Raw genomic sequence first — 25,225 nt, 5'->3', positions numbered from 1 at the left:
TAGACTCGGATTATTCAAACTCTGATAATTCATACTTTCGGTCAAATCGAACAAAATCCAATGTTTTGGTTGGCCCTCTATTTTTCCAATGTATTTAAAAGCCTCTTGATTCAAACTCCATCATTCAGTTAATTCATATTTTTTCAGATCCACAACAGAAAATATCTGCTGCTTTCCCACTACTGTATAAAAATGTGTTTGCTTTCATCACATATATAATACTAACAGTCTAAAAATTTTAAGTAAGCACCTGAGGCCTTAAAGAAAAAAAGGTTTTGCAAAATAAACAAATGCTTGAAAGGAAATACACGCATGGTAAACCTCACATGATGCTTCTCAACTGGTATAGAGAGCATTGCACTGAAGGCACATACCTATAGCAATGAAGCAGTTGGCAATTCACAATTTCTTTAAAAGGTCTGATCAGCTGTAAATGGCCAATAGGCTTGTGGGCTTTACACCTCTGCTCCCTGTTACTGTGTGCATTTAGGGCTTAAAACCACCCAAAATTCTTGAATGTGATAATATCAATGCCTTATCATAATGTGTGGTGTCACCTCAGCCAGAGTAATCTCATCTGAGAACTTCTGATAATACAAACTTCTTGATACTTTGAACAACAAAATTCAGAGGTCCCTTTGAGTTTGAATTAACAAGAGTCGACCATATAAAGAGTGCAGTACCTTTAAATTGCGCTTCGCTTGAACCACACAAGAGAAAACCACACACATTTGTTCATCATTAGACATGCAATGTGTCAATGACTGGTGAAGACTGCTACACCTGCTCCAAACTGTCTGCATAAGGCGGTAAGGTATCCATTCATAGTTACTCATAGTATCACCAGACTTTCAAAAAAAAAAAAAAGCACGGCAATGACAGTGTTGAGACCAGCACTTGCAGGCACCATGAGTGAACTGAACTGTGTTACTGTGGCAATGTGACCAAAACACACAGGATATGGATGCGGCCGCATTCTTCCTGTAGCAAACACTCAGTGTTGCTCGGTCGACAATAAGACTCCACTAGATTTGGCACGTCAGACTTCCAATGGATAATTATAACAGAAATCGCTGTTTACATGCAGAATGGCGCAGAACTTTCAGCACCCCTGAATGCAGAAAAAACAACTTATGGCTCAAAGACCCCAACTTTCTAATGGTAAATGTGACAGAAAAGAAGCATTTTTTCCTGTCTCAGCACTCACCTTGTCCTTGACCTGCATCTCAACAGCCGAGCTGGGCAGTTCGTCGAGGATCTGGAGCTGGCTTTCGTCCATGCTACGACTACTAAACTTGGACTCCGGCCGGCTCCGGGTCACAACCGACGAACCACCCTTGGCCTTGTCAACAACAAAGTGTATAACATGTTTGGCATCCTGTGAAGCACCACCAGTACTGCTGGAGTGTTGCCGTTTGGACTTGGAACTGCCTTTGCCACTTTTTCGGTCCGCGGGTAAAAGGGAGTCAAATGACCCTTTCTGTGCAACAGGTGCTGGTTGCAGAGGCACAGCAGCAGGCTCCGGAGGTGAAACGGGAATGTCCGTGGGGGAATACAGCGGTGGTGTGGAAACATCCATGTCAACGACACCTGTCTGCTCTGTCACCCGAGCTGCTGGTTCAGGGGGCAGGCTCACAGTTTGTGGAGGAGCAGCAGCAGCAGGTGCAGTGACAATGGGCGGGGCTGTCAGCTGCACCATAGGTGCTGGTGGTGGCCTCAGTGGCAAGAGGCCCATTGGCGGAGGCAGAAGTGCGCCAAGGGCCGGTGGCACAAATGGCGCCCGAAGACCAAGAATCACGGGCGTTGGAGCAGGAGCCCAGGCACCTGCCAGAGTGCCCATCACAGTAGTCAGAGGCCGCGCTGGCAGGAACGGTGGCGGTGGTTGCAACTGTAGCCCCGCCATAGCTGGGAGCACCGGAGGGCCACTCACAGGTGCTGCAACTGTCATAGATGGAACGGGCTGAGTCAAAGGCAAGGACACTGCTGTTGCCTTGACAGCACGTGTTGGTGGCTCTGGTTCTGGTGGAAGCGGTGGCAGCTCGAGCTCGGGAGGTGGCCGAGGATCACTCTCGGTAGCCGCTGTAGATGCGACCATCGGTGGTGGCGGTGGGCTCGGGCTTTTGGTTGGCTCACATGGGTCATAACTGTTGTCTTCTGGCGGTGATGGGGGCGAACGTGGTGACAGCTGCTTCGCAGAGCCACTCGACATAGTCGGCTGTGGTAGTGGTGGCGAAGGCGGCTGTGGCAGCGGTGGTGACGGCGGCTCTGGTGCTTGAGGAGTTGTTTGTGATGATACTGGCGACTTGTCCACAGTAGCAGGTGATACGGGTGACGGATGCACTTCTGGGGGTGTGCTTGGCTTGTTGTCAGCAAAGCCGTCACTCCCCGATGATGAAGATGCCGATGCCTGATCACCAAAGTCATACGCTGGAGAAACTGGAGACCTCTCCATACCCTCTTGCTCGTCCTGCTCACTTGCTTCACTGTCATCTCTACTGACATCATGGCCAATCAGATGGTGACGGCGCCTCTTTTTGGTCAAACCCTCGTTGACGTCACTGTCACTTCCGTACTGCGGAGTGGCGGGAGAAGAGGCCTCACGTTTCCGTGACCTCGATTCCCTTGTGCTAGATTTTGAATGTGTATCAGGATCTTTTAATGGGGTTGCTGCCACCATTGTTTCCTTTTTGCTGCGATTGAAATTTACATTGATTATAATACTGTCACCCTTGGCAATCACTTCTTTAGACTCGATGGGCGTGTGCTCCTCTGCCTCCTCTAAATCAGGACTGGGTGACCTCTCTTTCTGCCGCTCATGCTTATCTCGCCAGTAGTCCTTCTCAACAACCACCTTTATTTTTTCTTCAGTCCGTCGTGGCTCCCTAGTTACTTCACGTGACTCCCTCGTTTCTCTGCTTTCCCTAGATTCCCTGCTCTCTTTTGATTCCCTACTGTCCCTCGATTCTCTGCTGTCCCTTGCGGCATCTCTCGATTCCCTGTTTTCTCTGGACTCCCGCACATCCCTAGACTCCCTACTATCTCTTGAATCTCTAGCATCTCTAGACTCTCTTCCTCGGCTGCCATCATCCCTTGAATCCCTGGTTTCCCTAGAGCTGCGAGTATCCCTTGAATCACGCTTTTCCCTTGAATCCCTAGTGTCCCTGTCATCATAGCGTCTTGACTCTCGGTCATCTGTTCGACGTGAATCCTTGTGCTTTGAGGACTTCTCGGATGAGCGCTCTTCTGAGTGGTCTCTACGGTGGCGACTGCTGTGCCTGTGCTCGTGGCGTTCTCTTGAGCTGCTCCGTCGTCGGTCTTTGCTGCTGTGCCGAGTGTGTTCTTTGCTGCTGCTGCCACTGCTGCTATGCTTGTCTCTCTCCTTGTACTTGTCCCTGTGATCTTTGTGAGATGATGACTTGCTCTCTTTATATGACGACTTCTCCTTTTCCTTCTTTTCGTTTTTATTCCAGTCACGTTTCTTGTCAGGGCGAACATACAGCTCTCGATCAGGGCGCCGTTCCTTCTTTTTCGGTGGCGGTGGTGGCGATGGAGAGCTTGCTCTCACATCAGCGTCCTTGCGTGTCGGATTATCAGAGCGCTCGGTGCGACTTTCTTTTTCACGCTTCTTGATTTCACGCTCTTTGTACAACACTGTGTCATCCCGTTGCTTTCCGTCTCGGTAGCTACGCTCCCGTGAGTGCTTTGACAGCTTCTTCCAGCTGATATCACTGCCTGAGTCAACCCGGCCCAACACACTAGTGCGCTTCACTTCGACATGCGATGCTGCAGTTGCACTTGTGCTATCACCTCCAATGCTTGATTCACTGTCAGCAGTGTGACTTGCTACTTTTTCACTACGTTTGAGCTTGGGTATACGCGGCAACTCTGAAATGTTGATGCGTGGTGCCAACTCAGCCAAGTCATCAGCAGTTGTCTCTACCTCCTTTCGTCGTCGGCTTGAAGATGACGGAGACCTTTCTTCAACAATCTCACCTTCTTCACGGTCCTCATTATTGCTGTTTGTCCGCCGGTGACGCCGGTGCTTCCGATGATGACAAGTTTCTTTCTTGTGCTTTGTCTTCCGCTCCTTATGCACTGGGCATTCACTGTCCTTTGACTCTTGTCGCCAAGGCTCCTCCTGCTCCCTGACAACAGCTTCAAGATTGTCCACCAAGCCATCTGTGCTACCAGGCTCCGATATATCCTCCATGCCATTACTGGTATCTTCAAGAAGGCCTTCTTCTTCAGAAGAAGAAGATATATCTTCAGTATCAAGGAGGTTGCCCAGGAGGACACCACCATCATCTGCCTCTTTAGACTCCTCTGGTGCAGGGGAAGCGATGTCGTCACTTGGTCCACCAGCTGCCAAACTGCTCTCTTCCAGCTCTTCTCCCTCCTCTTCTTCCGGTTCAGCCTCGGGACTTTCAATTTCCTTTGGCGAAGACGCATTGTCCTGTGTGTCTTCTTCGTCGCCTTCATTGATGTCTGTGATCCCCTTTTCGTCATTTTCTTGCCCATCTTCACCTTCTCTTGAAACCTCTGCTGATTGCTCATCTGCTGGCACTTCTTCAGGAGAGGCAGGTGCCGAGGAGTCCTCTCCACTCTCAATAGGTGATGCCCCAGGGACCACATCTTCCGTTGGCGATGCCGGCACATCAACAGGGGTAGAAGGAGATGGTGTCGCTTCTAGTGGAGATGATGGACTTTCTTCAGCAGGGGGAGACGCAGGCGCATCATGCATGAATGAAGAGTCCTCTTCGGTAGGGGATGCTGGAGTGTCTTCTACAGGCACTGAACCTGTTTCTTCCTCTTGAGGGTTCATCTGTAAGCTTTCTTCCTCTTCAGCTTGAGGCTGCACTTCTGGTTTTTCTTCGCCCTCTTCCTCTACCCCACCCTCCTCCGCCTCATCGCCATCTCCTGCTTCATCACCACCATCATCATTTTCTTTGGCTCCATTACTTTCATCTTCACCCTGTTCACCATCACTTGAGTTTCCATCCTCGACGATTTCCAGCCCACCCTCTTCATCTGACACTTGTGATGCGCCCTCATCGTTCTCGGGGGATGGGCTCCTCACATTGTCCGTTTCCAGGATGGGACCTTCCTCCTCGCTCTCTTCAGCTGCTTTCAAGTTATCAACTGCAACTTCTTCATCTTCTGCAGCATCAGCAGCATTTTCCTGCTCGTCAATAACCAGCTCATTTTCACTCGACGATGCTTCCTCGTCATGATCCACAACGCCTGCTGGGACATGTCGCGACACGCTCTCTCTGCTAATGGACAATGAGGCAGACACTCTTGTTGGGCTTTCACCATTTACCGAAAGCTCTGTATCTTCTCCATTATGATTCATGCTATCCCCCGCACCATCACCACCACCACCACTGTCATCCCCATCATCAATGTCACTGTAAATGTCAATGTCGTCGTCTTCCTCCACAGCACCATTCTTAGTCCGGTCCCGGCCATTCTTGCGAGCATAGGCATCTGATGGAGAGGGAACCATCAAGTGGTGGTAGCTACCACAACCTTCCCGTTGGGCATGATCATCATGCCGACTAGGTGTTGCGCCGTTGTCCCCTGAAGCACCAACACAGCTTGAAGTGTAGCTACTACCACTCGACGCACGTCGGCTGGGAGCCTGGTTGGCCGAGCCCATTGAGTGACCACCTATGCTTGAAGGTGGAGGAGAAGCTGGAGATTCGGCAGGTGAACCAGGGGGACTTCGGGGGCACTTGCGCGCTGACGAAGGCACTGCACGCAGGTCCAAAGAACCATCACGTTGCACAATAGCACCTGTGAGGCCACCCTTGGAATGGAACACAGACTGCATCTCCAAGATGCTGCCTAGCAAGTCACCGCATGCTGGAGGAGGAGAAACTTTGGCCAGAGCTGCACGCACCCTGCAAATAGTACACATGCAGCTTAGTAGACTAGTAGTTTGGGCTTGGTGGTGCTGCATTACTAGTACAGATGGTGAAGCGCTAAGAGGACGACATAGACAGGGGTGGACTAGAGGCACCTATTTTTTGTACACCCTAGTCCATCTTGCTCTTTTAGCACTTCATTCCCCTCGTTAATTGTACACATGCACCCTCGTAATAAAGTGCTTTTGTAGCAGTTTCCCAGTTGCAATGTGGCAAGCTAAGTATTTAACTCACAAAATCAAACATTTTATTACATTGATATTTATTCATCTTCAAGTATTCACCCACTTGTTTGCACACAAGAAAGCACTTGTACCCCAACTAAATTTGTCCTGCATGTACCTTTATCAGGAAACGCCGATTTTCTACTGAGCTCGCATTTACATTGCCGCTTAAACTGCATTAGAGATGAGCGAATAACAAAATTTTGCAAATTAAATATTTTTCTAATACAATGAAGTGATGTTGGAGGAAAATAACAGTTGATCCTGGATATAATGATTGATATGTGGGGATTAACATCCTAAAGCCACCATATGATTATGAGAGGCGCCGTTGTGGAGGACTCCGGAAATTTCGACCAACTGGAGTTTTTTAACAGGCACCCAAACCTGAGCACACAGGCCTACAGCATTTTTGCCTCATTCAAAAATGCAGCTGCCACAGCCGGGATTCAATCCCGCGATCAGCGAGTCAGCAGCTGAGTACCTTAGCCAACTGAGGCTGAGACATTTACACTGTCATTGCTTGCATCCACTGTGATTGCAAAAACACAAAGTTTCAAAGCCTCCATCATAGTGTTTTTGTCATCTGTAGGCATTTCCTCGGTGATGGCAGTTTGTTTTCGTACGTTTGCACCCGAACCGCTTCGCACCGTCGCCCCTCGCAAAAATTGTCTGAAGCAACTGCCCTGCATGATCCATAACACTTAGCGGCAAGTTGTGTTCCACAAGAAATTCCGCGAATAGACATTCTGCACATATCCTACTTTTCTTAGAGGAAACTTGCGATGTTGTCCTGCCTTTCTGCAGCTTGAACATACAGTTGAACACGGATATATCGAGCTCGAAGGGGATCGCGAATTAGCTCGATATATGAAAGATTCGATCTAAAAAATAGATGGCCAGAGAGCTTAACTGTAGCAGATCATCACCTACAATAGGTGCATTGAAGAACAACAACTAATTCCGCACACATGCCGCCACAGAATTACTTATTTACGTGAAAAAAAAAAATAAATAAAAATCGCTAACCTCAGCCTGCTTCTTCGTTTTTAAAATGTTGAAGACGCTAGTCTGGATGTTATCACAACTCGCGAAATGCGTCGTGTATGCGCTCGTCATCATCATCCTGCTGTCTTGAAGCCTACCTTGTGGAAGCAGTTGACCATTGTGTCCGTCTTCATGTCTTGCCAAGCATTGAAAATCTCCACGGGAGAAAACTTTGTGGAGATCTGACAAAGTGAAGCTGCCGACAGCTTTACTTTCGCCAGAAATAGTTTTGAAAACGATGTTGTAGCACTGCTTAAATCAGTGAAGTCACTCGGTCTTGTTGGCGAAGTTGTTTCACCGAGTACAGCGGCAAGCCATTTGGCCTTGGCGATCGGCATCGGGCCATCCACTGTAATGTCCTTCGCGCGCACTTCTGAAAACAAGGCAGTGTTTTTCTACATTGCCGTGGGCAGAAGCCCGCACATGATAGGCTCCTGACGTTTGCTGCTTCGCCGCCTTTGCCTTGATATCTGCCTTGTTTTTCAACAAGGTATTCAGAATGCTCCGTAGTATCCCGAAGTCGTCCGCAACGGTCGAACATTTCTCGCCCGTCTCAACACGCTGGATAGACTAACCTTGTCGCAAAGTCAAGGGTACTTCTCGACGCTGGCCATAGCTACACGAGAAGTCGACAATTCAAGGAGTCCGCAGCGGCTTTGCACACCATGCATGCAAGAGAGAAATGCTAGGCATGCGGTGGTACGTAGACGACACGACAGCTCGAGAGCAATACGCCCGCGAGGCTCTGCGAGGGCAACAGCAAAAGGCACGAGCTGTGGTTCGCTGATCAAACCTCGCAAAACAGCAACAAAAAACAAAAAAAAAGGCGAAAGGAGGAGGACGTCGACTCCTTCATTCCTGCTTTACGAGCAGAGGTGTACGCGGAGAAAGCATGAGAGAGATTAAAAAAAAAAAAGCTGTTCTGCAAGTTGGAGATCGCGAAGTCTGAGCCAATGTTGGTCCGAGCCCTCTCGCCCTTACCTTTTTGGGTTTTGGCAGAGGCGTGGTGCCGCACAGAGGTCACTGGGCGCTGCTGCGAGTGCCAAAAATGCGCCTTCCAGCACGCACGCGGAGATCGCAGGAGGGGGTTAGGGAGGGGAGGGGGGGCAAGTGCTGAAACGCACCTTCTAGCTCGCGCGGCGTTTGATATATCTGAAGGCGGATAAAAATGCCGTTTGATATAAACGTGCAAATTTATACACTTTTACAAAGGACTTTCAAGAGGATAACATAAGAGTTCGATACACTCGAAGATTCGATAAATGTGTGTTCGATATAACCGTGTTCGACTGTAGTTTCGATGGTTCTGTGAAGTGATGTGCGCCTCTATGACGGCCTGGCCGCCATGCAAAACGCTTCCATCACAGGTGCACATGGTGCAAAAGCCACACGTGCCACTTTTCTGTCACAAATCACAGAATCCCAGTCCCAGCCCAAAAACACTAGCAAGTACTTCTTTGCTTTTGACACGGACATCCCCCTTCTAAGTGAACTTAAGGAAATACTCCCCCCCCTCCCATGAATGTAACAAACAGAACTGACACCTGGGCAGGCAGCGTAGGCTTAGCGCACAAAATGCAAGGAGGCAGACAGACAGAGACATGCAGAAGTTGTGGTACCTCTTCCTTCGCCTTCTTTTGGTACGGCGGCAACCAAGTCTCGCTACCGCCGGCCTTCGCCCAAATGCGCGGTGCTGTAGTGCTAGAATATACCTAGTGGTACTCTATGGTATGGATACAATGAACTACAGAAGTGTAGTGGCGAGTATTCTTCCAAAGCACAGTAGCTGTTGCAGCAGGAAAAGCTGACTTACACGCGTAATCAAAAACAAACAAACGAAAAATCCTCTGCTGCGCCAGCCACTTTTCGGGAGATTCGAGATAGCATTCATAAAATAGGGAGATCAGGTCAAAATTCCGGAGTCTCCCTGACGATTCGGGAGAGTTGGCAGGAGAGCATGTGTGTGACCTCTGCCTGTAATACAATGAGCTGCTATTCAAAATGAAATTAAGTATTACAACAACAACAAAAGAGAAAAGTGTTTTCTCACCGACTGAGTGATGATGGTGGTGGTCTTGAGATGGCTTTTTTGACTTGGGTGAAGGAGTGCCGGGGTAACCTTGGTCGGGCAACCATTACATTGCCCCCATTGTCCTCATCACAGCTGAAACCAAGGGAGAGCACAAGGACAAATCAGTACAATGCTACAAAGGCACTTTCCCTCAATAGGGACAGCGACGAACTCAATATCTCACAAGTGTACAGAGTTCACATGAAGCTTAAAGTTTCGTAATATGTCATGTATATCGCGACTAGACATTGACTTCACTTTATTTTGACATAACCCGTGAGATCACAAGCAAAATGTACACACTCAGAACTCAGAAGTATTAGAGGTGAATCACATGCACCATGTACAGCTGAAGTTGGTAAGCAAAACTACAGTGGGATAAATAAAAGCACATGTAGAGTCTCATCATTGCTTTGCAAGCCCAACGAAAGGTTAACCAATGCCTGCAACATTTCTTAAACTAAAGCTCAGCATTGTGGTGTTTCCAGAGGAGCACTAATGTCAAATTTAAATTTCGCAGTGGATTCAAACGAAACCAAAATGATTTTTAACAGCAAGACATCAGGAAATGGAAAAAGAAAGTTTGCTGCGCAACAAATATCCAGAAAAAATGATACATTCAGCAGTGCTACCTTTACTGAGTGCAGACTATGTCAAACCAAAAACTATCACATTACCCAGAAATCGAATGATTTCACAATATGGTGGTTCTGAAAGGAGAATATATAAACCAAAACTACAGTTATATCGAAAAAAATAATAAGTGCCAATTCAATTGATCCCGGATATATCAAACTCGGATACATGAAATTGTTGGCTATATCAAACAGTTAAAAATCCCCTTGAATTTTTCATGCAAAAATATGGGACCAGTGCAACCATATACCGAAGGCTGCAACGCTCTAAAGGCCAGGAAGTGCATTTTTCCTAGGAAATATCGATCAATTTTCAGCCGCATTCTATGAGGTTTGGATCTTTTTTTTATGTGCTGGTGACAAAAAGACGGTTTTTTCCATCGCACTGATCTAGTTCGTTGCGCGGTGCTTGCGAGTGCACCGGTATGTTTGATGCGCAATGTACAGGTCTCAATGCGCGGGAATAGTGTTTTTTAAATTAAAAGACCAATTGCTGAAGAGCCACCAAAATGAAAATGCTAAGTGGCTCTGCGATCTTGTTGCAATGTTCGAATTCCCTCCCTTGTTTGTTAGCACACAATGGCATGCGAGCCTGAAAAGCATGGCATTCAAGATTTGCCACCTCGTGATGCATTATCAGTGTTTCCAGTCTTAAAACGCATATCTTGGAGGCTATGCTTTTTCTAGCTTTCCACATCAAAGGTGCTGAAAGCAGTAGCTGCCAGCTACAAAGCAACAAGTGACCTCGATATCGTCAACATGTTGTCGGTGGGAACTCGACGTTGTCTTTTGCGCCTTGTTTACTTTTTGCCTCGTTCCTACCCTCCTTCAGGAGTTGAACAGAACGTTGACCCGCACATACTAGCAATAAAGATGACTGGTGCTTGGAGCGACGTCAAGTAAAGCACTGTCGTAAACTTTTCTTGCGGGCCACGAGACGGCTTTCAGTGTGCCACGACCGCTGACAAAGGTGTACGGCGCCTCAGTGAATTCTGTGACTTATCAGCCCTTGCGGGCATCGTCTCAGACAGTGAACGACTTCATCGGTGCAGATAATAATGTAGCTGTTTCAGACTACATCAATGCAGAAATCATGGCTGCCGTTGCCGGTGCCACAGAAGTGTAACCGTGTGGTTATGAAGATGCCAACGCCGCCGTCGCTAACCAACCTTTTCCCGCACTTCATAGCTTGCATCGGCATTTTGGGTAAATCAATGCTGTTATGGCCTAAGGAGCCGACTTCACTTATTTGAAAAGCTTCAATGATATTGATGATGACTGCAACTTGACGGCGCGCAAGAAGCAAGACAAGTTTACGGACTATTTTCATGTCAAATAAAGTGCGATAACTTACAGTTCACACCTTGTTCTTTATTATACTGTGAGCGAATAGTTACGTTAGTGCTTGTAACGTTTTCCAAGGCCTAAAATGCTTTATAGGCCTTAAATATGCATATTTTGTATTATGAATCATCAATATATCGAACTATTTCGCGATCCCCTTTGAGTTCAATATATCCGGAATCGACTGTATAGTGCACATAAAGCATTTGTATCAGACGTGTGCTTTAAACATTATGGAGTGAAAAGTCGTCACAACAAGCATGACTGCCGGTTACTTTTTTCTTCTAAAAAATGATAAAGACTTCTTACAGCGATGTACAGATTGAACAGAAGCTGTATTTGGAAATTTTTGATGATTGCTTATTTCCTTTCAAATCCATCAAAGAACCCTTCAGAGTTGGTGTCAAACAACAGAATGTAGCATTCAGCCTGCAGTTCCTTGAAATGTTTTGGACGAATGTCGCCATCGTCGGACAACCGGCTGTGTAGAAGGCCGTGTAGAATGCCAGTGCATTCGATATTCCGCAGCTCTTTAAACTCTGAACAATGGTCACCTGTGGTACAGCATCCCATGCTACAGCACAAAATTCAGTACGTCCTGATGCGACAGTTTCTGCAGATTTCTTTTCTGCTATGTTCTGCTATGCGCATGATACTATGCGCTCTTTCTGTTATGCGCATGAATTCCTCCCAGCTCTTTCGAAGACTGGCTTTGAAGGACCGGTTCCAGTACACGTCAGCTGGCTGCAATAGACTTGTGCATCCAGTCGGCACGTATGCAATGTCTGCATCTCACTCTTCCACGGCATTCTTTCCTGCCTGCGTTTTGTGCATAGGAGCTTGGTCTGATACCAACAACCACCTAACGTCGTCGGTGCTCAGACCCCACAGCCGTGACGGCCACTCTTGGAATTTTTCGGATGTCATCCACCTGTTCTTCGATGATGTCACACGGACGTTCACTATAAGAAAAAAATAATAATATAGCGTGCTCGCGTTACCCCACTAACAAGAGAAAAAAAATAGAAACCCACCTGGAAAACGAATTTTTGTGACAGCTTTCATTGGAATCCTGCCGCTCGGCTCCTCCAAAATAATGTAGGCCGGAAGTTTGTGGCCGGACACGCAGGCAGCGAGTGCGACTGTGAATATTCGCCTTGCACATCCAGTACTGGGGATCCTGACAGAACTTTCCCTGATGATAATGTTTGTTTGAGATGCCGGGCAGTCCATGCAGACCATTGTCTGGTCCATGTTGGCCACATTAAAAGGCGTGTAGTCATATATCAATCGCAGCTCGTTCACGGACAACTGAAAGGCACGCACTGCTTCTGCGTAGTCATCCAGCATCTTTTGGCTTTCATTCGTTGCCTGTCGTATGAAGATGCCGAAACGCTCTTCTACCTGGCAATATAATGGTCCGACGATACCAAGTTTTCGAGCTGCAGGCTCCTGGCTACGCGCACTGCCTCTTCTGCAAGCAACCTGTTGCTAACAGCGCGCCCGGCACTGCGCTCACTTTCGAAAAACTCGAAGTGGGCATCGTCGATCGATGTTGAAGTGCCGCGAGGTTGCATGCGCATATCTTTCACCTTGGCGATGTCACTGAACCACCTCAATTTTCTTCGCAACAGTGTAAGAACGCATCTACAACATCGTGCAGCAAAGTCAACGTAGAGGAACAACGAACAATACCGCCTGGCTACGTTAACACACCGAACACACGCCAAGCCTAACGGCTATGGCTAGATCCAGCAATGACTAGAGACAGAGCAAGGGCGCCAGTTTTGATAGGGGGCGCTTGCTCGGGTGGGGGCGTTTGCTCGGAATTTTACGGTAGTACACAGCAGGCCAATGGGCGTTGGTTGAGACCACAGGGAAATTTGTATAACCTCGCTATTCGTGATGATGATGATGATATGCAAAGTTCAACGTCCCAAGAGCACCATATGTTTATGAGACGCCGTACTGGAGGACTCTGGAAATTTCGACCAACTGGGATTCTTTAACGTGCACTCATATCTGAGCACACGGGCCTTCAGCATTTTCGTTTTCACCAAAAATGCAGCTGCCGCAGCCAGGATTTGATTCCACGACCTGCGGGTCAGCCCCCGAGTGCCTTAGCCGCTAGACCACCGCGGCGGGGCCTTCGCAATTCGTATAAGCCGCAATTATACCACCAAGATTTTACTGTGCCGACTTTTAAAGCTATACAGTAGAACCTCGTTATAACAAAGTGGGATATAACAAACTAATGAATGTAACGAAGCAATAATAATTCCCCTTGCAATTCCCAAAGACATACTTGTATATAAAACATCATTTTAACTAAGCGAAAGTTTTCTCACAATGGATATAATGAACCTGTTTTTGTACACAACGAGCATTTACTGATCATTTTGGTATACATCAATTCCATATGTTATAGTGCGCGAGGGTTTATATCTCATCATAGCTGAGGCCCTTCAAAATTCGTGCCTTGCGCTCCCATAGTCGCCTGCCAACACGCGCGTGGGTGCGAGTCTCCCTGCCTCCCCTCTTTCCTCGGGAACTAATGTACTCGCCCGCACAGCAACTCGCACGAGCCTGCGCGTCAGTCGGCCTCCCCTCTCATGTAGAACTCGTTGACCTGCCTGCGCATTTGACGTCCTTCTTCCCTTTCAGCTCCGTGCTGGGGCAGCGGAGATGGTGGCCTTTTTCCCTGTTGCTGGCTGTCAGAGAAGACACAAGATGCAAAATGGCAGCGGCAAACGTAAGCGCGAAAATATAACAATTAAGCAGAAGTCGTTGCGCCCGACGCCAAGAAAAAAAAAGTGACCAAACATTTCGGCGTATTGTTGAGCACGTTGTCGACAATCTTAAACAAGAGAAAGAGCATTACCGGCGCTGCCGCACGTGGCGCCAAAGGCGACCGAATGAAGTTGCGAGCCCCCACCTTCGAAGCTATCGAAAAGGCGGTGTTCAACTGGTTTTGAGAAATCAGAGCAATCGGTCCTCCTGTGAGCTGGGCACTTCTGCAGCAGAAGGCAAGGAACTTCACGTGCATTATGGGGCACGATGATTTTGTGGCTAGCAACGGCTGACTGCAGCGCTTCAAGGAGCGCCACGACTTTGTCGGCAGGGCTGTCAGCGGGGAATCGCTATTTGTCAACCACGAACCTGCACTGACGTGGATCGAAAAGAACACTGGGCAGCTGCTCGAAAAATACAACCCCAGGGATCTGTTCAACCTAGATGAGACTGCCCTGTTCTATCAGATGCTGCCGAAAAAAAAAAAAAAAACTAGGCCCTCAAAGGTGACCACCGAAGCGGTAAAGAAAGGAGGCTCCATGTGACCGTGCTATGTGCGAATATGGACGGGCCCGAAAAGGTGCTGGCCCTCGTGATTGGCAAAAATGCATCACCGCGATGCTTCAAAGAAAAGCGGAAACTCCAAGTGAGTTATGTCTCCAACTGCAAGGCCTGGATGACAAGAGAGATCGTTGCATAATAACTGCGTGAGTGAGACGAGTGGCTGAGCAAGCACACCTGCAAGATATGCCATGTCGTGGATAACTGTGAGGCTTACCACGCTACCGTCGTGCTTAAAAACATGGAGGTGTGCTTTTTGCTGCCTAACACTACAGTCTACTCCTCTTAAACGGAACTCGAAAGGAATCCAGAAAACTGTTTCATTTATCAGAAGTTTCATTTAAGCAAAGCACACTTACTTAACAAAAAACTTTACTCAAATCGCACAAACCTCACCTTACTCATGCGAATGAGTGAGAGAGAAAAAGGAGAGAAAGGTGGTTTGTTTGGCAAGCTTGAGTTGTTTCTTCGCAAAGTACGCACCCATGCCTGACAAACTAGCTAGAAATTCTGGACAAGTCTCTTTAGCTGAACTGTATAATGGCACCACTGCAGTGGCAATATTGTCATCACATTCATCGTTGGAAGGTTCATCCTCATCTTGCACTTCAGCAATTATTTCATCGACTGTCTGGTTACGACAGGTACGAATATTTTCATCAATTGATTCGTAGTCCTGCAGCGTGAAAGGGGCAGAGGGCACGACCTGACTGAATAGTGCTTCTATGTCGGCGTTAGTAGGGCTTTCTTTTTCATTAGGTACTGCTTCTTGCGCTTGAAAGCCAGCATGGTGAAAGAATCTGTGTATTGTTGTGGCCTTCACTTGCTCCCAGGCACGAGCCAAAATGTGGATGGCTGCCAATAAGTCTATGCTGTAGCATTTTCGCTGTCTGCACAAAGCAGCATTTGATGGAGCAATTGTCTGTGGTAATAAACCTTAACATTCTGAATAACCCTTTGATCCATTGGCTAGACCACTGCCGTTGTGTTCGCTCGCAAGAATTCTAGAGTGATGGCTTGGAGTCCTTCAACCTGACCGTGAGCTGGGTAATCATCCACGATGAAGACAACCTTCCCGCCTTGCCTCATAAATCTTGCCTCTTTTTCCCATAGCCAGTTTTTGAAAATGGCCATGGTCATCTACGCTCTTCCGTTCACATGGTACACAACCGGAAGGTGTCAAACGCCTTTAAAACAACGTAAGCACCTTGATTTTCCTATTACCAACAGCTTCAATTTCTCATCTCCTGCCATGTTTGCACCCACCAACACAGTGATGCGATCTTTCCTCCGCTACAGGCTTCGCCTTTGAAGACAAGGGTCTTTGATGAAAGCGCGTTATAAGAAAGACTCATCTCGTCGAGGTTGAAGATGTCTTGTGGCTCCAAGCTCATCAAAATTTCCTTAAGCCGCCCCAGTTGCCAGTCGGTGCAAATGTCTCTGTTGACTGCAGCACTCTCACCGGAGATTGCTTTGGAGACTAGACCATGGTATGTCTTGAAGCGGCTGAACCATCCCTCGCTTAGGGCGAAATTCTGAACACCCATTTGCATGGTGATCTTCCGAGCTTTCTGCTCGAGACTTGGTCCGCTTATGGGCAAATTACAACTCTGTGCACGCCTGAACAACAGAAAAAGAACTTTTTCTAGTTGTTCATAAGGCGTCGTCCACATCCGCATCCATTTAGATGTAGAGGTCCCGTTCTTTACAGTGCCTTAAATTTTTTCTGTCTTTCTAGATTCGCGACAGCATCGATTTCGGGATGTTGCATTTTTTCACCACTTCTATCTTGGGCAAGCCGCTTCGATCGAGCTCCTGAACAATTTGGTGCATGGTGCAGCCGCTTCCTCTCCATTGGGCTGAAATATACACTGTGATCCACTGCACCTAGCTGCACAAATAGGCCTAATGTACAACTGACTCACCGACTCGTCTCCCACAGCTACCACAAGCGAGAATGGCTACTGGATTGGCTTGTCTCGAGGTGTTGCCATGGTTGTGAGGCTACCTTTGGCATGAGCGAGTCTATGCTGGGTTTAGCGTTCGAGCCGTTTAACAGTAGGGTACAAATAAGCAGTGTTGCAATTAACCGATTAATTTTACAGCACAAGACAAAAATACAGCCACATGAGCCCATTAAGTTCTGTTCATGAGGCATTTTCATTTAAGCATTTGATTTATAGGGATTCCTCTGTACTGCAGTTGTGCAACCCCTCAATCAAGGGGTGATCATAAACTTCAAGTCAGGCTACTAGTGCAAACAGTTCATTGATCGAATTTTGCTGAATGTGAGCATGAAGCACAAAATGACGATCGACATGGCGATCGAGATGTTGTAAGCTGTCTGGATGGCCGTAACGGCAAGCAGGATTGCTAACTGCTTCCGGCATGCCTCATTTGGCGTCAGCAGCTCTGGAGAGCCCAGACTTCGGCGATGTCGCAAGTGAGGGTGGCGCGGGCAACCAGGCCCAGTCGTCGTGTGGGGCTCTCCTTGATGCCGGCGTTGTGCCTGAGTGCGACACTTTCTGTACATTCGTCGATGCCAATGCCGACATAATGACAACCAAAGAGTTATCAGATGCGGAAATCGTGCGCGCAGTGACGGGGGTGCATGACGACAGAGACGATTTTGTCGACAACCCGGAGCCTAATGTTGGGAATGCACTGACGCCCACCTAAGCGCTGGATGCGACAAACCTGCTGCACCGCTTCTTCGATGCTTACAATGATGACGAGGACGAACTCGAAATGGCTGTTGCAGCTGAAAAAGTAGACATCCGCGTAAGAAATAGTCAGCGAAAGTCAATTAAGAATTTTTTTTTTTTTAGGGGATCTGCCAGCTGGTGTGCTGAAGATGGCTGAAATAAAGCGCATTGTTCGTTATTTTGCTAGCTTTTGCCTTACGGAGGCTGTTTTTCTCTGCGCTGCGGGCTGCCAATATATTCGGTAGTGAGTACATTCTCTCTTGCTGGTTGATTGTAGGTAGAAATGGATATTGGCTAAAACAAACTAATGGTTATAAGGAGGTAATTACGAATCCCCCTTAAACTTTGTTATAATGAAGTTTGACTCTATGCTTGCATGTAGGCATTGCTTTCACAGATAGTGCATGCTTTTGCAGCATGCAACTACAGTAAAACCTCATTATAGCGAAGCGGGATATAACGAACTAATGGATGTAATGAAGCCATTGTAATTCCCCCGGAAACTCCCATAGACACCCATGTATTCAAAACCTCGTCGAAGTGAAAATTTCCCCACAATGAATGTAACGAACTATTCCTCGTCCACAATGAGCATTTACTGAACATTTTGGTACACGTCAATTCTCAATATCTTATAGCACGCAACAGTTTACGCCTCATAGCGGCGAACATAAGCGCAAAAATATAACAACCGAGCAGAAGTCGACAATGTTGAAAGCCCTTGAGTTTGGCATCAAGAAAAAAAAGTGGCCGAATATTTCGCCGATGTGTTGGTGCCGCGGGCGACCAGGCCTAGGCGATGTGGGATGCTCTCTCTGACGCCGGTGTTGTGCCTGACTGCAACACTTTCTGCATGTACGCCAGTGTTGATGTTGACGCGGTGACAACCGAACAGTTGTCAAATGCGGAAATTTTGCCCGCGGTGACGGGCGTGCATGATGACAGTGACGAATGTTTCGACACCCCGGAGCCTAACGTTGGCGAACTTGGTGAACCCGATGTACCGCCGCCCGCGCAAGTGCTGGATGCCACAGACCCGCTGTGCCGCTTTTTTGGTGCTTACGATGACGGCGAGGACGGACTCAAAATAGCTGCTGCAGCTGAAAACGCATTCATCCGCTTGAGGAAAAGTCGGCAAAAGTCTATTGAGGAATATTTTTCTTCGAAGTGATCTGTCAACTGGTGTGCTGAATTTGGCCAAAATAAAGTGCATTGTTCTTTATTATTTTGCTAGTTTTTAGCCTTACGACGGCCATTTTAACCTGCGCGGAGGGCAGCTGTGATATTTGTTGGCGAGTACGTTCTCTCCTGCTGGCCAATTGTTGGTAGGAATGGATATTGACTATAACAAACTAATGGTTATAACTAAGTAACTACGACTCCCCTTTCAACTTCGTCATAACGAAGTTTGACTGTAGTATTTAGCAAGTGTTACGTTGAACTATTCCTCACACCGAAGCTGTTGCTTTGAAGGTTTCATGTACAGTGGAACTTTGATTACATATTCTCCCGGTTTCGAGACAACCCGCATTTTATGACAAATCGGTTTGGTCCCGGCAAACTCACCGTAGAAATAATGTACTAAAAACCTTGGTTTTACAATGCAGTTTTACACCAACACCGGACGACTTTCAGATTCTAAAAAAACCACATTAGCTCTAATAAAACATCGACCAAATATTCACAAGAGCAAGGTATGAACCTGCATTCCCTTAGGTTGACGATTAGAAATCTACAAAGTGAGACAGATGTCCCTTTATGAATGGAAAATTGATTCTCCTGGAAGTTCATGCGCTTCTACACACCCCTCGACCGCATGCGTACGTATCCAGGGACGTTACCTAGTCAAGCTCTGTTCACACAGAGTAGCTTCAGCCGGCCAAAAAGCTGATATCTTCATCTTTTTGCATCTGATCTCCTGCCTTTGTCGCACTCGCAGTCACAGGCTTACGCACGCATTAGGGCGTGACGCAGCTGTTTTCACAGTGCAGAATTACTTTCACTTGACGTAAACGTTCATAATAACAGAGGGACATCACAATTTGCACTTTACAAGACAACAAATTACGATGCACACAGCTAAATCACACACGAAGGCATTCTAAGCATGGAGGAAGGAACCATGCTTCTACGAAAACTCATGGTCGGTCGCCATTATGTGATAGCAATGACACTGTGTTTGACTCTTCTGATGACAGGCTATTGGCAACGTGGTTTCGGTTTCATTTTTGTGCACAGGCAATTTTCGGACTATATTTATTGATAGAAAGATGGCCGTTGGATTGCTGGAAAAAATTAGCGCTTTTCAGAAAAATTGCTCGTACTTAGCAGCTCTTCCGCAGCAGTTTCTAATGTTTGTTTCCGTGCAGGTTTAAAAGAGAAAAGAGTAACACAGAATAGACAGGAAGGTTGGCCGCTCTGGCATTTCGCAGCCATACAATCAATGCCACTTCAACGTCTAGCAAATTCGACCCTTGAACACGCTTCCGTTTGCTGGAGAAGCTCTGCTTAAATCCATCCAGCACCTTCTGCTTGCTTTTCAGCACGGTCGAAAGCGTAGACAAAGGCATGAAACAAAGTTAAACCAGTTGAGAATAATTTTCGCTCACACCTTCTCCAACTATGAAGCACTGCCATTAGCTGTCACCTTTCACGAATAACTTAATCTACCTTCCTTGCATGCAGAGGCACAAGGTCATACTATGGGCTGATTCAGGTGGTCTGTACTCGTTTTTTGGGCAAGGCTCAGTGTCACTGCCTATAACTGGGGTTCCACTGTAGCTAGGTTCGACTGTGTTTGGTGCAACCATCTTGCACCAGAATGATCCCTACTAAGCTTATTTAACAGCAGCAACCCTCACCTGCCATCGAGCGAGACCAGCTCATCTCGATCACCAAACAAGGAGAACGACGGGCCATAAGTTGAGCCTACAGATTGCGGGCCCGTGGCAAAAGCAGAAGAGCCCAGGTCGACGCGGCGCATGAGTGGCAAGCTTTGGCCGGGTGGAGGCCGTGCAAGTCCTAATCGATCGGCAATCCGCTGCCGCACTGATGGAGGACAGGCCAGCGGTCTTGAGGACAGACGTGATCGGCGTGTCTGCAATAACAACCAAAAAAAGTACCGAAAAGCTTATTCCGCTGGCACAACTGTGACCGAAATCGTATGGCTTAGAGGGTCTCTGAACCACTCCCTGTTTGACTACAAGAGAGTGGCTTATTTCTCATATTCACTACGCTTCCTACAGATGCTATCCCCTCCTCGCCATTCATTGCTCCACAAAACAGGTTGTCAATATCAACACTGAGTGTTGAGCCTACCGAGACGTCACACTTCTTGACTACACGCAGCGACTCCCGCTTGTACAGTAGCGAACGCATGAAACAAAGTTAAACCAGTTTATCGCACAAGACAATCATGCCAGCAAAGACAAAACAGGTGTGCAACTACAGAGCAAGGAAGGGTAGGAGACCATTCACAACTGACATCCCTCGTATACACAGTAATACCTTGTTAAGTTGAAGTCATAAGAATGAGCGAAAATTTCGAGATAAATGGATTTTTTAGATAAGCAAAGTTGCGCTAATCGCTGGGAAAAATCAACACTTTTCAGAAAAATCAATAGTACTTACCAGCTCTACAGCAGCAGTTTCTAATCTTTGTTACCGTGCAGGTTTAAAAGAGAAAAGAGTAACATAAAATAGATGGAAAGGTTGGCCGCTCTGGCATTTCACAGTCATACCATCAACGCCACTTCAAGGTCTAGCAAATTCGACCCTTGAACCCGCTTCCGTTTGCTAGAGAAGCTCTGCTGAAATCCATCCAGCACCTTCTGCTTGTTTTTAAGCACGGTCGAAAGCGTAGACAAAGAAATGCCCAAATTCCTGCACGATACTCGTTTTTGTTCGGGTTCCTTCCTCCACTTCCTTAATTAGGGCAACCTTTTTTGTAGCATTAGCGACTTGCACTGCTTTGACGCCATGCTTGCTGCACTCACGCTAAGTTGCCACTCCTCACAGTCAGTGAAAAATCCGTACCGCTCGTTTTGCATCGATGAACGGAAATCACACCTCGGGGAAAATTACGAGCACTGCACAAAGGGAACGAAACAAACTATGCCAAGTGTGGGCAGAGGGCCTCCCTGCTCAGCGCATGTATCACATGACACGCCACAGGGTTGCTTGACGAAGTTGATGTCGCTGGGCTGAGACTTTGCGCACTTCACGTTTGCAGACAAGTATTGACGTAGTGGCAGGTGCCGCTGCATAAGAATAAAAAAAAAAAATCAACGAACTTTAGGCATGGCAGCATCGCGTGAATCCTGCCAAATGGTCTGGCGGCAGAATTTCGTCCCACTCCTAGTTAAGATTTTCCAGTTATCCGCAATCCGACTCAAAAATACTTTGAGATAAAGGGAAAAGCACACATGGGACGTAAAGGAAAATGTTCGGTGCCCCGGAAAAGTTCGACTTAGCTGATTTTTCCAAATATGCGAGTTCGAATTATTACTGTAGAAAAATCGAGAGCTTATTTCCTCTTCATGTCGTGTGCACAGACTGCTGGCATCACTATCTGCAGAAGAGACGGTAAACAATAGGAGAGAATAACACGCTCATTCTTCATAGTATTTTCAAAAGTTTGTTTATGGGCTCTTCCATCTTCGTTCAGTATGTTGGTCAATCTGTCACACTATCTAGGAGTAAAGAGCAATTGAAACATAACATAGTCCAAGAAACACATGCGTTGTGCAGCCAAATCATTAAACTCCTAAAACACACTGCTAAGCAAAATAAGAGCGGCACATTACACTTTTTTTAAGTGCAGTGCAATCACATTTTATACAGGACTGGGCAAGAATGAAAAGCTGGAGAAAGAACAGAAGGTGAGGCATGCGTACCTCAATTTGCATTCCTGTGCCACCTCTCCATAATATCAGATTTTAACATCTGCTCACATTCCAAACATCTACTTATCAATAAATACATATAACACGGCAGTAGCACTGCTGGAAGTAACATCTGATGATGAGGAGGCTTGCTAGAGAGCATGAAAACAAAATGCTGAAGTGACCAAACTACAGTTGCCAACCGCTTATTCGGAGTTGGCGGGAACAGCCGAAGAGTCAGAATCGACAGTCAGAAAAAAAGAGTTCAACAGAAAAAAAAAGCACCCTTAATGGTGGCCCGGTGGCCGGTAAAACTTGTCATGCACATCTGCACACAAGCATGGTCACAGACAACCAACTCTGCCTGTAGTTAGGTCAGTGTTTGCCCATAACTGAGCTTCTTCGATTTACCTGTCTCGAAAAGCTCCGGACGTCCCCGGACGCCGGCGCCGCATTTGTTTTTCTCGGAGACCTAAAGAGAAGCTCCACCCACTGGTCCAGAACTGCTCGAACGCATGTTCTTTTTCACATGCCTGGCGGCCTGCGGGCGGCCTGGAACTGTGTGAACGATTTCTTTCGGGCAGCCTACTGACGACGGCACGGTGTGCATGGCTGTTCGGCCATCTCAAGCTAGACATGAGAAATTTTCGACGCGCTCCTGCTTTCTGTTCATTTCTCGGTCCACTTCTTGCGTGTCTCTTAATTCTGCGTTGTTTGCACACACAGTTCTTGTCATCGGCATTCTGAGCCACGTCGAGAGCGTGCATATTCCCGAAGATCGGGCAAACATGCATGATACTCGCCAGGAGAAACAGCGGTGCAAGGACCATGTGGGTCTACGATGCATGTGCACTCAAGTAGTTCAGCGCACATGCTAAACTATTAGAGCGGCACATCACTCTATTAGTTCCATCATGGAAATAGGTATAATACATTATATAACTACTGTTGAAGTTGTGATTGGGCCGGCGTTGTGGCCTGTGTCGCTGCCATGAACGGAGCAGTTTAGAGCAGACGGTATAGCAGACGCCACAGTGGACGCAGACAGCATCAAGCGCGCAGATGGCTCGAGGACTGGCTCGGGACTTTTGGATCATATGCATGTGACATAGCCGCCTATGAGCCGAGGAGTCTGCAAGCCGCCGGTGAGGGGTCCGGGACTTGGTAAATCCATGAAGCTCACTGTAGGTTGTAGCGCCGTTACGGCCAGCGTTTCACTGGAGTCACTGTTTACCTGCGCTGGTTCGGGGACCTGATAGATGATTTCATCCTTGCCCAAGTTGACGAAAGCTCCTGAGCAACATTGCATAAAGGCTGAGCAGCCTTCGAATAGCAGCTTTTTTCCTCCATCATCAATGTCTTGTGGTTTATGCATTTCATGGTTAGTACTGATGGCACAGATGGAACAAGCATAGAAGCCATATCCGCAGATCAGGCCTCGCATGTCAAGCAACGTACAAAAGAGCAATACAGATCAGGCCTAGCCACAGAGACAATTGACAAGCGATCTCTCTAAGGGCAAAAAGAAACAAACTAAGCCTCTTTTCTGCTGCAGAACTTGTGATTCTGTCCTGTTTTTGTCCATTTAGTACGTCCAGCCACTTCGAATGTCACAATCAGCTTTGGACTTGACTTTCTGTACAACCGTGGTAGCCATTCGATACACTCTCAGTTGGCTCAAGCGGAAAAATGGCTTTTACGAGTAGTCGAAACTCGTAGCCTTCAAGATAGGGAAGTGTTATTTCTGCCTTGACTTTTGCACTGGCACGATCTCTTAGCCATAGTCAGTGCAACCGGGCAACCTAGCAAAGATATTGTAAGCATCACGACCAGCTTGGTGTTCAACACTGCACTCCATCAGCCAGCGAACTGGAAAAAATCAAACAGTGCACTGTGGGACGCAAGTTTACACTAATTTTATGGGATGGGCGGTGGTGCCGCGAGGGTGTCCAAATAAACGGGCATGTCTAAATTAATGATCGGCGACTGTATACTGCTCACCTGCTAGTGAATGGTCAGTAATGAGATGATCTGCAAAAATCTAGCAACACTACAAAGTTTTTCTTTTAACAAAACAGTGACATGACATGGATGTTCTTTCAGTGGTGATGTAGCAGTTGCGCATAACGCCACAAGGCGTATCTACCAGCTTTGCTACAACTGTTCTTACCGACAGTAACCCAGTAACCTTTTTTTCTAAACAGCAATATATTGATGGTCCCCACATAAACCTTTTAATATTAACAACCATTATGGCACTCTTGTCCTTTCTGCCACTTTTTCAATCAACACATGCACCCATATGATGTTATGACTACAATCAAAAGGGCCCTGAAACACTTTTTTGAGTAACCGTGAAATTAATTCACTGGAAAAGTGTATTGCCTCAAAAAGTCAACGCCACAAAACTTTTAAAAATCTGTCCAGTACAAGCGGAGCTAAAAAGATTTGTCACATGCTGCAATCGCATTCTCTCTTCTCTCGTCCCAACGAAAGCGCTGGAAGCTAAGCAGGGAGGGATGGGAGGGGCAAACAAAAAATGTCACGCGCGCCTCCTGACCTTGAGCACTTTTTCTTTTTTTTTTTCTTCTAATGCGCAAGTTTTTCAGTGTGATTGCGCGTGCACGTGTGGACAAGTAGCGGCCTCCCGCGGCGATCTCTGTAAGGACTGAGCGCGCCATGTTCAAATCAGCCAATGGAAGACAGATGGGCTTAATACGAGTGATTTTTGGGCTTATTCCGTGATTTGTAGAGAGAAGAGAAAGCAATTTTTAGCTGACTTTGATAATTTATTGCGAATTCTAGGCCACGTGCTGTGCTATAGTATTTGGATGATTTGATTGATATGTGGGGTTTAACGTCCCAAAACCACTACATGATTATGAGAGACGCCGTAGTGGAGGGCTCCGGAAATTTAGACCACCTGGGGTTCTTTAACGTGCACCCAAATCTGAGCACACGGGCCTACAACATTTCCGCCTCCATCGGAAATGAAGCCGCCGCAGCCGGGATTCGAACCCTATAGTATTTGGCTCGCG

General features: G+C 47.1%; 1 protein-coding gene across 6 annotated transcripts in view; it reads right to left on the bottom strand.

Moving 5' to 3' along the window:
• Positions 1-25,225, bottom strand: part of LOC119170482 (uncharacterized) — a 126,130-nt gene that overhangs the window by 10,135 nt on the left and 90,770 nt on the right. For all 6 annotated transcript variants that reach the window (XM_075887256.1, XM_075887257.1, XM_037421659.2 and 3 more), the window contains 3 exons: positions 20,166-20,401; positions 9,249-9,362; positions 1,208-5,903 (listed from right to left, as the gene is read on the bottom strand). In XM_075887256.1, the coding sequence (XP_075743371.1) occupies positions 1,208-5,903; positions 9,249-9,362; positions 20,166-20,401 (5,046 nt within the window). The remainder of the gene's footprint in view (positions 1-1,207; positions 5,904-9,248; positions 9,363-20,165; positions 20,402-25,225) is intronic.

The sequence above is a fragment of the Rhipicephalus microplus genome, chromosome 2 (genome assembly GCF_043290135.1).
Source record: "Rhipicephalus microplus isolate Deutch F79 chromosome 2, USDA_Rmic, whole genome shotgun sequence".
Taxonomy (NCBI): domain Eukaryota; kingdom Metazoa; phylum Arthropoda; class Arachnida; order Ixodida; family Ixodidae; genus Rhipicephalus; species Rhipicephalus microplus.
Note: the sequence above shows the minus strand (reverse complement) of the source record. Positions and strands in the feature narration are given on the sequence as shown.